The sequence below is a fragment of the Myodes glareolus genome, chromosome 13 (assembly GCF_982192425.1).
Source record: "Myodes glareolus chromosome 13, mMyoGla1.1, whole genome shotgun sequence".
Taxonomy (NCBI): Eukaryota; Metazoa; Chordata; class Mammalia; order Rodentia; family Cricetidae; genus Myodes; species Myodes glareolus.
In genome coordinates, this window is record NC_142038.1 from 25,675,195 (window position 1) to 25,687,284 (window position 12,090).

Genomic DNA, 12,090 nt, shown 5'->3' on the forward strand with positions numbered 1-12,090 from the left:
ATGGACAAGTTATGAAAAGATGGACCACTGAAAAAAATGTGTCTCTCCTTGCTGCATAACAGAAGTTTCCGGGGGAGATGCAACACACACAGACACTCAGCCCAGAAAAGGAGCCTGCAACACACCAAAGCATCAGTTGTGCTAATGTTCAATTTAGTGAATCAATAAGATTTTTATTGGGTTTATGAACAGAAAGGAGTATGGGTGAGAGGTTACTTATAAGGAATGATATAATTACTAATTCATCATAATAGCTTTAAAAACAAGTGTAAAGGAGATACTAAAAATAAACTAAAAATTTTAGAGATTAAAACTATATAAACACAAATATATGTATATATATACACATGCACATATGTAAGTTATGAAATAATGTCCAACTCTTATCTTCTCTGACTTTGCTTCTCCATTCTCCATCTTCTAACAGCAAAATTATATACCAAAGAAAAAGACTGTGGCCCATTTTATGATGCAAAAAAATTCTCATTTGTAAAGGCCACACGACTTTGGGAAGCTATACTCACACTTAGAGCTGTCTTACATCTTTATTATCTCATTGCTATTTATTTTTCAGAACCCGGGAAATGGGGGCAAAGGGAGCTTATTCTTATTTACTGAAGTCCAAATAAATTGAAAAGAAACAAGCAATACGAGTACACATATTTCTTCACTTACAGGAAGCATGCAGTATGGAAGTTACCATGAACATATATGAAGTTTTCCACCAGAGCTCCAAATTGGGATACATGGGTGATAAATGAAGCCCTGAGTGTGGAAGAAAAAGCTAATTTAGGGTGCTAATTCTTAGGAAGGGAAGATCTACTAAAGTCTGGTATAAATTAAAAATTACGATATGGTGCGCCTATATGCCATATTTAATTCTGTAACAGCACAGTTACCTTATCCGTCCCCCTGCAGCAGCCCCCGTTTCTTAACAAATTGTCTTAAAATGTTCCTGTGCACACGAACTGTGTCCCCATTGGGTGCTTACAGAGAACTAGGTGTCAGTCACGTTAGTTCCAGGCCTGTAAGAGCATTGGCAAGGGAGCTGTACGTTAAAAACCGATTTCAGTCCAGTTTCGTGACATTGTCTCTGAAGACAATTTAGCTATAAAACGAAACTGATCAAGCTCACTTCTCATAAGTCAAAGGCCCAGTGTCTCATTTATTACTGAAACACTGATAAGAAAACTTCGACGTTCAAAAGATTATAAACCACATACAAAGGAAATGTTCGAAATGACGCAATAATTTATTAGTACCTTTGCGCCCTTCCACTTAGCCACATCCCTCGAAAACAAGGTCCTATTTTTAGTTAAAAAAATTCTGGCGGAAAATATCTTTAGTGAACTTATTAATTTTACAAATGATGATGATGATGAGAAGAGCGAAAGCATAACCAGGATCACAGAGTACAAGCGCCATAAAATCTACGTCAAAAGATTCCCGGCATTTCCGGCGGGGTACTTCCACGTCACCGGAAGAAGGGCCGGTTGAAACGCTTCAGGAAATGCCACGTTTAACATGGCTGCCTCACCGGGACGTAGCCACACTCTAAATGGATACAGCGGGGGCCCGCCCACGCCCAACCTCCGGTGACACTATTTCCGAAGGCTCTTGAGCCGGCGGAAGCGGAAGCACCGCAGAGGTGGGGGCGGCAGGAAGAGTCTGTCGCGTTTCTCGGTCCCTCTCAACCACAAAAACAGACGGAGGGCCGGCGTAAGTGAGCCGCGGCCTGGGAGGCTGTCGCGAAGGTGGAGGTGCGCGGTTATGGGCAAGTGGAGGGGTCCGGGGCTCCCACCGCCCAGACCCTCACTCTCGGGCTCTGGAACTCCTGGGGGCCTAAGAGCGACCGAGAAAGGAGTGTCTGAATATGTGGTTCTGGCCTTGCGGGCCTTACTTGTAAGGCATCCAACCTTCTATTCCGCCATACAGAGCCTTCCCTGGGTCTCGGTTTCATCAACGAAGTGGGAGGTTTGCCCGGACTTTGAGCCCCTCCCCCAACACATACCCTGAGCGTCACACATTCAACGATGTTAATGTTGAGTCGTTTAGGCCAGTAAATTGAGGAACGCCTGCCCTCATCTTGCTGAGGAAGTAGCTCTAGTATGATGCGGTTTATTCATCTTGGGAAAAATGGGAGACCCTAATTTTTGTCCCAGTGTTACTGGTTACTTGGTGCTTGCTTTCTTCCTTTTTAGCAGATCCCTTCATTGTTTTGAACCTGGAGTTTCTCATCTGTCAGAGCAACTGGTTTAATCTCCTTTCCCACCCCCAAGCCCGTCACAAATGGAAGATAAAAGAAGGTTTCTGTAAAGCTAAGATTTTTCTGGAGCTGGAGAAATTGAAACACGGAAAGCACATACTATGTAGTACAGATTGAGGAATATCTATTCTTGTAATTTTAACGTTTATTTGAGATATTTAACGTTTATTTTTAGATGTCTGGAAAGACTCCATCCTTCTCGTCAGAATTTGTGGTGTTGCAATTGTACTGGGTTTGGGAGAAGGCTGTTGTAGAACATATGTATTGTAGTGAGCACCATTCTCCAAGCTTAGCAGTCTTCAGCCCTTGTCAGAGCATCTATGACTTCCTGCAAAAAGACCCTGCAATTGGGCCTACTGTTTGTTGACTTTCCTTCCTAGAAGGTGATGGGGGATGGGTCATTGGCACTCATCTGAGATTCAGGGCTCCTTGAGCCACCTGGCCTTTGTATGTAATTCTGTCCTAATTGCAAATGGCCTCTTGGTAGGGAGGCAGTAAAGTATTTAGTCTGGAAAGGTTAACTCTGGGTACAACTCTGAGGAAGCTGTCATCCATACCAGGTGACTACTTGACAGTCTGGCTGCTTTTGAGTACGCCAGGCTCCTGTAAGTAGCCCCTAAGTCATGCTCAGTAAGTAAGCCTAGTAAATACATTAGTTCCCCAGGGTAAACTTTGGTGGAATTGTACCTTGGTTTGTTATTGGGGCCTCAGAAGGGAGATGTATGTCTCCCCAGAGATGGGATTCAGACAACACTGTGTGTTGAAATGGTTGTGTGCCCGAGGTACACATTTTATCTTTAGACAAAAGGATATAATAGAAGAGAAAGGGGAAGCTAGTTTTCATTAAAGTTAGGTGATACAAAAATTGGTCTTGAGTTGGAATTGAAGGCCTAGATCCTTCCTTCAGAAATGCTATGTTCTGCCTCAGTGGCAGGCAGTATATCATTCTGGTACATGTTTTCATTACTTGTAAAATAAAGGGTTGAGCTAGATTCCTTGCTCTTTTCATTAGTATAGGTTTGGCTCCCATTCCCCCTTTAAATCAGAAGTGTGATGGCTGGATGACCTTTTTGAAGCAGAGAGTATATCCTAGATATAGATACATAAAATGTCCCGTGGATATTAATTAGCTGATTTGCAAGGTTACTTTGACATAAATTGAAGCCAACAGAAAATAAAGAGGCATTAGAAAACCTCATAGGCAGGAAAGACATTGGCATTGTAAAACGATCGGGATGTTTGAAAGAGATCTTTGTTCTGTGTTTATGTTTATTTTTTAGGATGATGAGCTGTCATTTGCTCTTAGTAAATGGGAATGATTGAAGTGAGAATTATCTCTAAGGATAATTCTCCTTTGCTGCCACCTTTAGTTACCAAAGAGTAACCAGTGAGGGGATGGAGGGATGAGAAGATGCTAGGAATCAGGAGAAAGGAGCCTTTTCAAAGGATTGCCATTGATTAGATACAGATGGAGATGTTGATTCAGAATTGTGGGGGGAAAGTTTTTACCAGATCCTACATTTTCGGCTAGTTTCAAGAGAAGTTAGTTTAGCTCTTCTCTGTGAAGTACCCGTATAAAAGGCATGCGTGTTCCAGAGTGCCTGTGTGAGATGAGGAAAGGAGTAATTACTCTCCTGTAATTAGTAGGCCCTGCTAGAGACGCTGACAGGAAGATCGGACTGTCGTTTGAAAGGGGTTTAAGGACTCCAGCAGGTAAGCTATTTGTAGACACAGCTGATTTCAGAAGTATGCACTGTAGTTTTCAGTAAACTCTTTGATGGAAATACACAATTAAACGAACTTAATTCCAGGCAAGAGAATGTTGGAGCATTAAAGCTTGAGACAGGCACAATTTGGGGAGTAACCCGAATGAATCTGTCAGCTTATTATAGTGTCCTTTCAGTTGAGGACATGGCTGAAGATGAGGAGGGACTGTAAAGAAAGTGTATTTTAGAAAGCCCTGGTTTCAAGGGCACTGACAAAGAACTCAGACTTAAGAGTGCTTGGGGGTCTTGGGCAGAATTGAAACTCCCAGTGCTTAAGCTCTGGTCAGCAATCTTCTGTGTGGAATAATGGACCGCCCAGGGGCTGTGGGCTACTGTGTGGAAGCCTAGCTTTGTGAGGAAGGGTATAGTTAGGATTCTAATAGGAGCACCCTGAAGCCCATCTTTAAGCACTGGGGAGTAGCTCTGGAATGCGGAGAGACAGCTGTGGTGGCTGAGGGCTGACAATCATCAGGTATGTTATGTAGGCCAGGAGTCAGAGTCTTCTGAGCTCTGACACTTTGTATTTGACCCAAGGCAGGTGGCTTCCTGATTTACCCTCTCTGGCTCTTTGTTCCTCTGAAAGAGCCTCGGAAAGTTTATTTGTAATTCCCTTGGCATGGGAGAAAGAGAAAAGCACCACTGTGGTATTCTCAGACGAGTCTGTACCCACAAACTGTCAGTGGTGTCACTGTGTGGTCTCTGAGGGCCCTTGCAGCATGTAATATTCAGGGATCCATTATCGTTCTGTCAGAGTAACATTTCCTACAGGTTCAGAGCCAGCCAGAGTCTCCAAAAATTGTTAACCTTAGAAATAATGCTTGGTGTTTTAAAATACCATCTTCACATATTTCTGTTTGCATTGTTTATTGTCGTCTGTCCCTCACATGACTCAGCCAGGTCCACCTCATCTCTGCTGCTGCTGGTAACTGGACCCTCTCCTTTAACTTGCTACTCCTTAATCCTTCTTGGCACTTCTCCAGGGGAGCAGAGTGCTTAGTGGTATGGGTGTAAAAGGTGGGAAGAACGGGAATAGAGGCTAGCTGTGGCAGTTCCTTCCCTTTTTACTTGCTCTTTATTCCCAAAGGAAAAGCATGATAGTCTCCTTTCTAGAGAGATGCTTTCTTACCTGGGAGTTTGCATCATGAATCGCTTGTTTGCTTCACATGCAGGAAATGCTCAGCATAGCTCAGCTTGGTGTTTGATGTAAATGAAATGATGCCCAGTGGAGTTGAACAATTCTGTTGTCTTTTGTCATTGTCAGTATGCACTGGGCTAAGGAAATCAGCAGAGTCCTTGAGTGAGAGAGATTTTCTCACAAATGTTTCCAGGTCTGCTTGTGTTGGAGAGGGCTTCCCCTTGTCTGTAGGCCCCTCCCCTTCTCAACCTCCTGATGGAAAGATCTTCCTCTTATTCCAGTGTCATTTCATGTCCCCCCTTCACCGAAAGTGTAAGCCTTCCTTACCTGACAAGTATGTTAGGAGACACATGTGTAATTACAGGCCTAATATAGCTCTGAGTGCCCTGGCAGTCCTGGTCATTTGGATTTTTTTTTTTTTTTTTTGTCGTTGGTTTTTGGTTTTAGATAAAGATTATAGGCTAAGTAGACTTCGTAGGCATCTTGAACTATCATATCTTCTGTGTGATTTATCTCTGTAGTTTTGAATTCTAAACAAATTTTGTAAACTTAATGATGTTAATGCTAATTAATTTAGAATTTTAAGCGTACATGGGACAAATAAATGGGGCACCGAGGGTCACTAAATATGTCTCAGGAAGAGCACTGCAAAATAATAGTGCTTAGTCAGAGATACAGTCATAAAAGGAAGGTGCTTTAAGAGCAGTGGCCTCAGTGGGGGAAAGGAAGAAGGGCTCAGGAAATGCTCATCTGAAGGGCTGTCAAAACTCTTGCCTGAAGCATGTCTTCAGGACCTGGAGGATTGTTCTGAACATCTGGGCAGCCCCTGGGTAAATTGGGCTCTACAAGTTAACTGTGTTTTAGAGCTTTTTGCATGCTGGAGGTAGGTGTTATATGTGTTTTTATTGGGCTAAACTCTAATAGTATTTACTGCTGAGATTATTGAATGTTGTAGCAGCAAACTGCTCATAGGAGTGTGAAATGATTAGTGCATGCATATGGAATAATGGATTTATTATGAGTGAAGACTTGTTTCCTGGAGGTGAGATTGAAACCCTTTCCTGCCCCCCCCAAAGTGATCATTAGACCATTACACAATTGTAGAATTTTACACTATGTTCCATAGAGTACAGATGAAAGGAGAAGTTTTCATAAAAAACTTAAAATTTAAATTGGATGTTGGGAGCTAATTAATGGTTTTTTAGACTAGGGAGAAAGGGAATTAGGAGGGGGTGGGAGAGACTAAAGGATTATGGCTATAGCAGCCTGAATTGATGGCATGTAAGGAAAGATCCATGTTCAGAGAGATGAATGGGTGGGTGCTGGCCCTGCTCGAGTGGACCAGGGAGTCACGGTGAGATCAGAAAAAACCTGCAGCTGGATTAGAAAGATCTTACTCTTTAAGAGCCAGGGTTCCTTGGACTTTGATTTTCTTTCCTTTTTTTAATTTTTAATGAAATCCCATATGCAGGTTAATCTGAAAATCTCAAATGATTGAGGTGAATATGAAATAAAAAGTAGGTTCCTTTTTTATGTTCAAATCAGATCTCATTTCCTAGAAGTAACCACTGCTAATATTTTGTCACAACCAGGCATATGTGTCATTTACTCTTATCTAGAGAAAATCATACTTGAGACTTAGTCTACACCTTGTTTTGATTATACTTTTTTTTAATATAGTAGAAATCAGAGGAATGTGTTGAAAAGATAGCTGAAGCTGCAGTGTAAAATGTGGTATGGTAAGCATTTAGTCAACGAATTGCCGTCTGAAAGCCTGAACCATGGTTGGCTTTTGCTGTAGGCTTTGACGGTGCAGTGCTGTTCCCTCATAGAAAGCTATGAGCCACAATAGCATAGATGAGGGTTGATGGAGTCCCAGAAGCCAATTGGAATGCATATAAGAACAATATTGTGGGAAAATAGGTGATAGCTTGTTGAGTAGTCATGGAACATGAAGATACCTGAATGTGTTTACGATGGTCAAGGTTTATAATTTAGGAATTTAGTGACCCATAATAGAGGACAATGTGTTATATGTTGTGTTTGCATTTGTAGTAATGAAACTTTAGGAATGAGCACAGTTGCCATTGAGAAGCTGGCTTCCAGGGGAACTGGCAAAGAGGACCAAAGAATGGTCACAGAGAAGAGGATCACTTCAGAACCCAAAGATGAGAAAGAAGCGGGTTCAGGAGTTACTGGAACATGAGGAGTTTCAGTTGGTGAGAAGGGAAAGTGAGCAGGAAAATGTGGGTGTGATATAACCAGAAACTGGTTTGTATAGTTTTTAAACAGTTTCATAGCTTCTGTCACCACAGGAAGTCTGAAAGCCATAATAAGGTGGATAACATAAATCAGCCACCAAGAAGCCAATGTCAATGTCACAAACTCACTGTACTCTAGCTTTGTCTACTCTAGCAACCTACTGGTTGCAGAATTCTTTAGGTCCTTTTGATAAGAACCCACACAGCTAAATAAGTAACTGGGTTGTGTGACTGGGGAGAAGCGACCGATCAGGGAGTATGCTTATGGTTACTGGAACACAAGCAGTGGCAAGCATGCTGATACCAACAACACCTTTTTTCGGTGAGGGAAGAAGAGATCAGAACTCAGACAAGCACATGGATATAAGGATTCATTTAGTTTGCTCCTGTTTATTGCTGAAGCAGAGGCTCTCTGGGAACTACACATATTTCAGCAGTGTCCTTTTACTTCGAGGTGCCCATGCTCCCTTGGTGTAGTGCATGCTCGCGTTGATGGCTCTTTACTGGCTTTTCATCACGTTGAGGATTAAGAACTCTGCTAATAGTTCAGCCTCGTCTTCTATTTCACCTTCTTTATCCTAACATCATTGGTTTTGTTTTTAGTTCTTTAAAACAGATTCCCTCCCAGAGTTTAGCACATTTGGGGAGTGGAGGGAACTCTGAGAATGTAAAGTTCTTAAAGAATGTATGTTTAACATGGGCACAGTCTCATGAAGACCCTAGCGTCAGACCCAGAGGGAAATGGCAAAACCTTCCCTTTTGGTCCATGCATGGATACTGATAGTGTGTGCAAAAAATGTCCATCATAGACTACCCCACCCCCTGGGATATATACAGCCTGAAAACCATTCCTCTACAGAGACTTTGTGCCTATTGAGATTAGTTAAATCTGTCCCCTTAGTCTACCTGTATACCATAAGCCCCGCCTCCCTGTCTAACTCTGGGTAAACACACTGACTGTTTGGAGTGCTGTAGTTTCTCTACCTGACATCCTAGCCCATCTAACTCCTAGCATTTCATTCTGCCCCAGTGAGGTCCAACTCCCTGGGAGCCATTTGAGAACATGCAATTGCATGCTGCTGGGATCTCCTAGAATGCTTTTTTTAAACTCCCTTACTCCCTTTTTGCCCTATTTTCTGATCACCCCTTAGGTATCATTTTAATTGTCCTGTCCTTCAAAGAACCAGCAGTAAATGAGGCTGGTGTGTTACCCGTGCTCCTTTGAAACTGAGTTTGCTTTCTACTGCTTATCTTGGCTTGAAGGTCAAATCTCCTTGGGTTCCTTATCTCCTCACTGGCTTCCCAAGGTCTTTTGTTCACTCAAGAAGCTAGGCCTACTGTAGGCACTGAAAGTATGTGAAGGCACGTCTGAATTGAGGAACACTCAAATAAATCTCATTTGACTTCTCAACTCTGTCTACAGAGCCCCATTACTACTGAGGAGATCTATATTTCATAACTATTCTATATCTGGGCCACCATCGTTCACATAGTTGTTCCCAGACAGTCTGACAGTCTGGGTGTTACTCCCACATACCAATAAACAGAACAAAACAAAATATGTTGTTGCTTCTCATTTTCCTCCCCTCTTCCTCTTCCCTTACTAAGGCTTTATTTTAAAAGCAAAGTGTATATACTTTATAAAAGTGAATTTTCCCTCCAGAATTGTAAACTTTGTATGGTTTTTAAGGAGAGTGTCTATAGTTTGATTTTACTCTGTTCACAGAAGGTATGATTTCATTCCCTCAATTTGTAGGTAGGAGAATGAAGAATTTAAAAGGTTGATTCCTGTCCTGGAAATAATCCTTGTGACAGATCACAGCGGAGAGTCTAAGAGTCTCTGCTGTGGTGGGGTGTCTTCTATGAAACACTGGAGTCCTTGATACCAGTGGCACGTAGATGAGGGGTCAACTTCAGTTAGTAGCTGAGAGGTTTACTCCTCTGAGTTCAGACATCTCTTTACAAACTAATTTTGGTTGCATGTTGAGAATCATAAGCTCTCAGCCAGAAGCAGTTTTGCTACCTAGTTTAATTATCTTCCTTTACATAGTCAAGAAATTGATGTCTGGAGAAACTGAAAGAACCAACTGGGTAGGAAGCTTCAGAATACAAATGAAAAAATGGGACTAATTCTTGGGGTTTTGTTCATGGTGAATATGTTTATAATCTCAACTCTTCTCCAGGCAAAGGTACTCTGTCTTGAGAATAGGACAAATGAATAATTTCTAAGTGTGAATATGGTGTACTGTTGTAATAACATCAGTATTTTAGGCTTTTAGCCATCGGCAATTCCAAATGAACATTATTTTAATCACTTGTAATAGGGACAGTCTGGGGTTTAAGTTTGGTGTGCTTCTTTTAGACACTTCTACTCTGTTTTTCTTGCAGGTGTTTTGAACTAAAATCATAGGCCAGATTTGTTCTTTGGCACTAAGGACAGCACAACAATGGGGCCACGAAAGAAAAGTGTGAAAATGTGTCTGATGGACGATGAGATCGCAGAGGAAACCATAACAGAGGAAACGAAGGACTACATGAACCAGCTGTCACATGAAGTGCTTTGTCATATTTTTAGGTGAGACTTTATTTGGTTTACTTTTATGTACCTGAAATGTAAAGCTAAGAGCAAACTTGTTTTATAAAGCTTTTGTTTTTCCTTTAGATTTATTTATTTTACTCTATATGCATTGGTGTTTTGCTGACATGTCTGTCTGTGTGTCGTGTGGCATGTATGTCTGTGTACCATGTGTGTGCCTGGTGCCCATGAAGTCCTAAGAGGGTGTTGGATCCCCTAAGTCTGGAGTTGCAGATGATATGCACTATTTGGAGGGCATCAAACCTGAGTAAGAACAGCAAATGCTCTTAACTGTTGAGCCATTTCCCAGCCTCCAAACAATTTTAAAATTATTATTTTTTACTTAACTTTATTATAACCATTACTTAAAGCAAGAAAGAAAATGTTTTATTTCTTTTCGCTCTTTTTCTTCTTACTCTTTTCTTTTATTCGTTATCTTTATCCATACCACTCAAAGACTAGAGATGAAACCCGAGTCAGCATCCTTGGCCTGCCATTCTCTACCTCTGGACCAGTGATGGGGTAGGGTCCAGTGGCTTTCAGAGCGCTCATTGCATTGTGAGGCACAGATCCGTGCTGTGATGATCATGTACTCTGATCGCAGCGTGTTTCATAGTTACTCTTGGCCTTTCCTCTGCTTTTAAAATGGCATAACAATAGCACCTACCTGCTGAGGGAGGATTCCAGCAGACCACGGACTTTGAGGATAATTTAGTTATGGAGTTTGTCACATGGGTAGAGTTAAAGGAACCAGTTAAGTGTGTTAAGTCTCCTAGATTCATCTAGGAGACTGGTGGCAGCAGAAAGCAGCCCTGCGACTGGTGCCTCCTTGCCACAGTAGCTGTTAGCTAGAGGACCAGAGACAGGATGACACAGGAGAAAAAAAAAGAAACTGGGCAAAGGTTGTGTGGCAGAAAGGAGCAACCGTGCAGTTGTGACCCAGTCCCCACTGAGTAAAACATGGCTTCCACTTGACAGTTAGGTGAGTGTGGAGGACTCCGAAGAGACAAAGATGAGATTTGCTGCTATTTAAAGGTACATGTTGATGTTACTAGAAACAAGCTAGAAACAGGTTAGTTGTGACTTTCAGGAAGGAGATGAGAAGATTGGGAAGAGAGAGGGCATCACAGGGAAGACTTCAGCACACTGCTGTAACCTCGGCTTATGTGCTTGTTGGTGGAGAAACAAAAGCGTTTGAGGGAGCAGTGATAGTTGAGAGGGAGCAGCAGGGACCGGGCTGTGACACTGACACATGTTGGCTGTGTTTGAGTCTCTGCTCTTTCGCTGCCATCTTCCCTCTCTTGTCAGTGTACCTCGAATGTGCTGAAGTTGTTTGTTTGTTATTGTCTTTGTGCCATTCTTGCTTTTTGGTATGTTTATTTTTAAATGTTTTTTGTCCATGAACACTTATGGGAAGCATAGCAGGTTTTACCAGCTATCACGTGGAAAGAGCTCAGCACTTGTTTGGTACTTGAGTACTTGCTGACTTACCTGTATTTACTCAAAAGCCAGAGGGGGCTGGAGAGTTGGTTCAGTGGTTAAGAGAACTTGTTGCTCTTGCTGAGGGTACAGATTCGATTCCTAGCATCCCCATGATATCTCACAACCATCTTTAATTCTACTCTCGAAGGATCCAACACCCTCTTCTGACCTTCCAAGTTCACCAGGGTGCATATATACTGTGTACATATATACATGCAGGCAAAACATTTATACACATAAAATAACAAATCTAAAAACGATAAGCTGAATGACCTTAAACCTTAAGGTGCTGCGGGTGTTCCTAAGACCTCACATCATTTAAAGGGTAGGGGCATGGTAGAGGGAGGGGAACTGCATGCATCCTTGATTAATATTTCTTTCCATTACAAAGGTACCTCCCCCTGCAGGATATCATGTGCATGGAATGTCTCTCTCGGAAGCTAAAGGAAGCAGTTACTCTGTATCTGAGAGTTGTCAGAGTGGTGGATCTCTGTGCAGGCCGGTGGTGGGAATATATGCCGAGTGGTAAGTAGACAGAGCTTTAAGGTACATTTGTGCCCTGTCAGAACCAATAAAAACGGCTCCGCAGAATGGGACACCCCTTA

The 12,090-nt window shown here is 42.2% G+C and overlaps 1 protein-coding gene and 1 long non-coding RNA gene across 6 annotated transcripts in view; one reads left to right on the forward strand and one right to left on the reverse strand.

The window, feature by feature from the left end:
* On the reverse strand, nucleotides 1–1,418 carry LOC146891708 (uncharacterized). The gene is made up of 3 exons (XR_014996933.2): nucleotides 1,263–1,418; nucleotides 676–765; nucleotides 1–114 (listed from the first exon to the last, which is right to left on the reverse strand). It is a non-coding gene; the product is annotated as an uncharacterized LOC146891708 (long non-coding RNA).
* A 152-nt stretch (nucleotides 1,419–1,570) lies between these two features.
* Fbxo38 (F-box protein 38) overlaps nucleotides 1,571–12,090 on the forward strand; it is a 45,113-nt gene continuing 34,593 nt past the window's right edge. For 3 of the 5 annotated variants that reach the window (XM_048419009.3, XM_048419013.3, XM_048419014.3), the window contains exons 1-3: nucleotides 1,610–1,760; nucleotides 9,817–10,003; nucleotides 11,877–12,010. In XM_048419009.3, coding sequence (XP_048274966.3) covers nucleotides 9,876–10,003; nucleotides 11,877–12,010 — 262 coding nt within the window. In that variant the 5' untranslated portion in view covers nucleotides 1,610–1,760; nucleotides 9,817–9,875. Of the gene's footprint in view, nucleotides 1,761–7,367; nucleotides 7,387–9,816; nucleotides 10,004–11,876; nucleotides 12,011–12,090 lie in introns of those variants that run through there. The other 2 variants (XM_048419010.3, XM_085699800.2) reach the window with 2 other exon arrangements.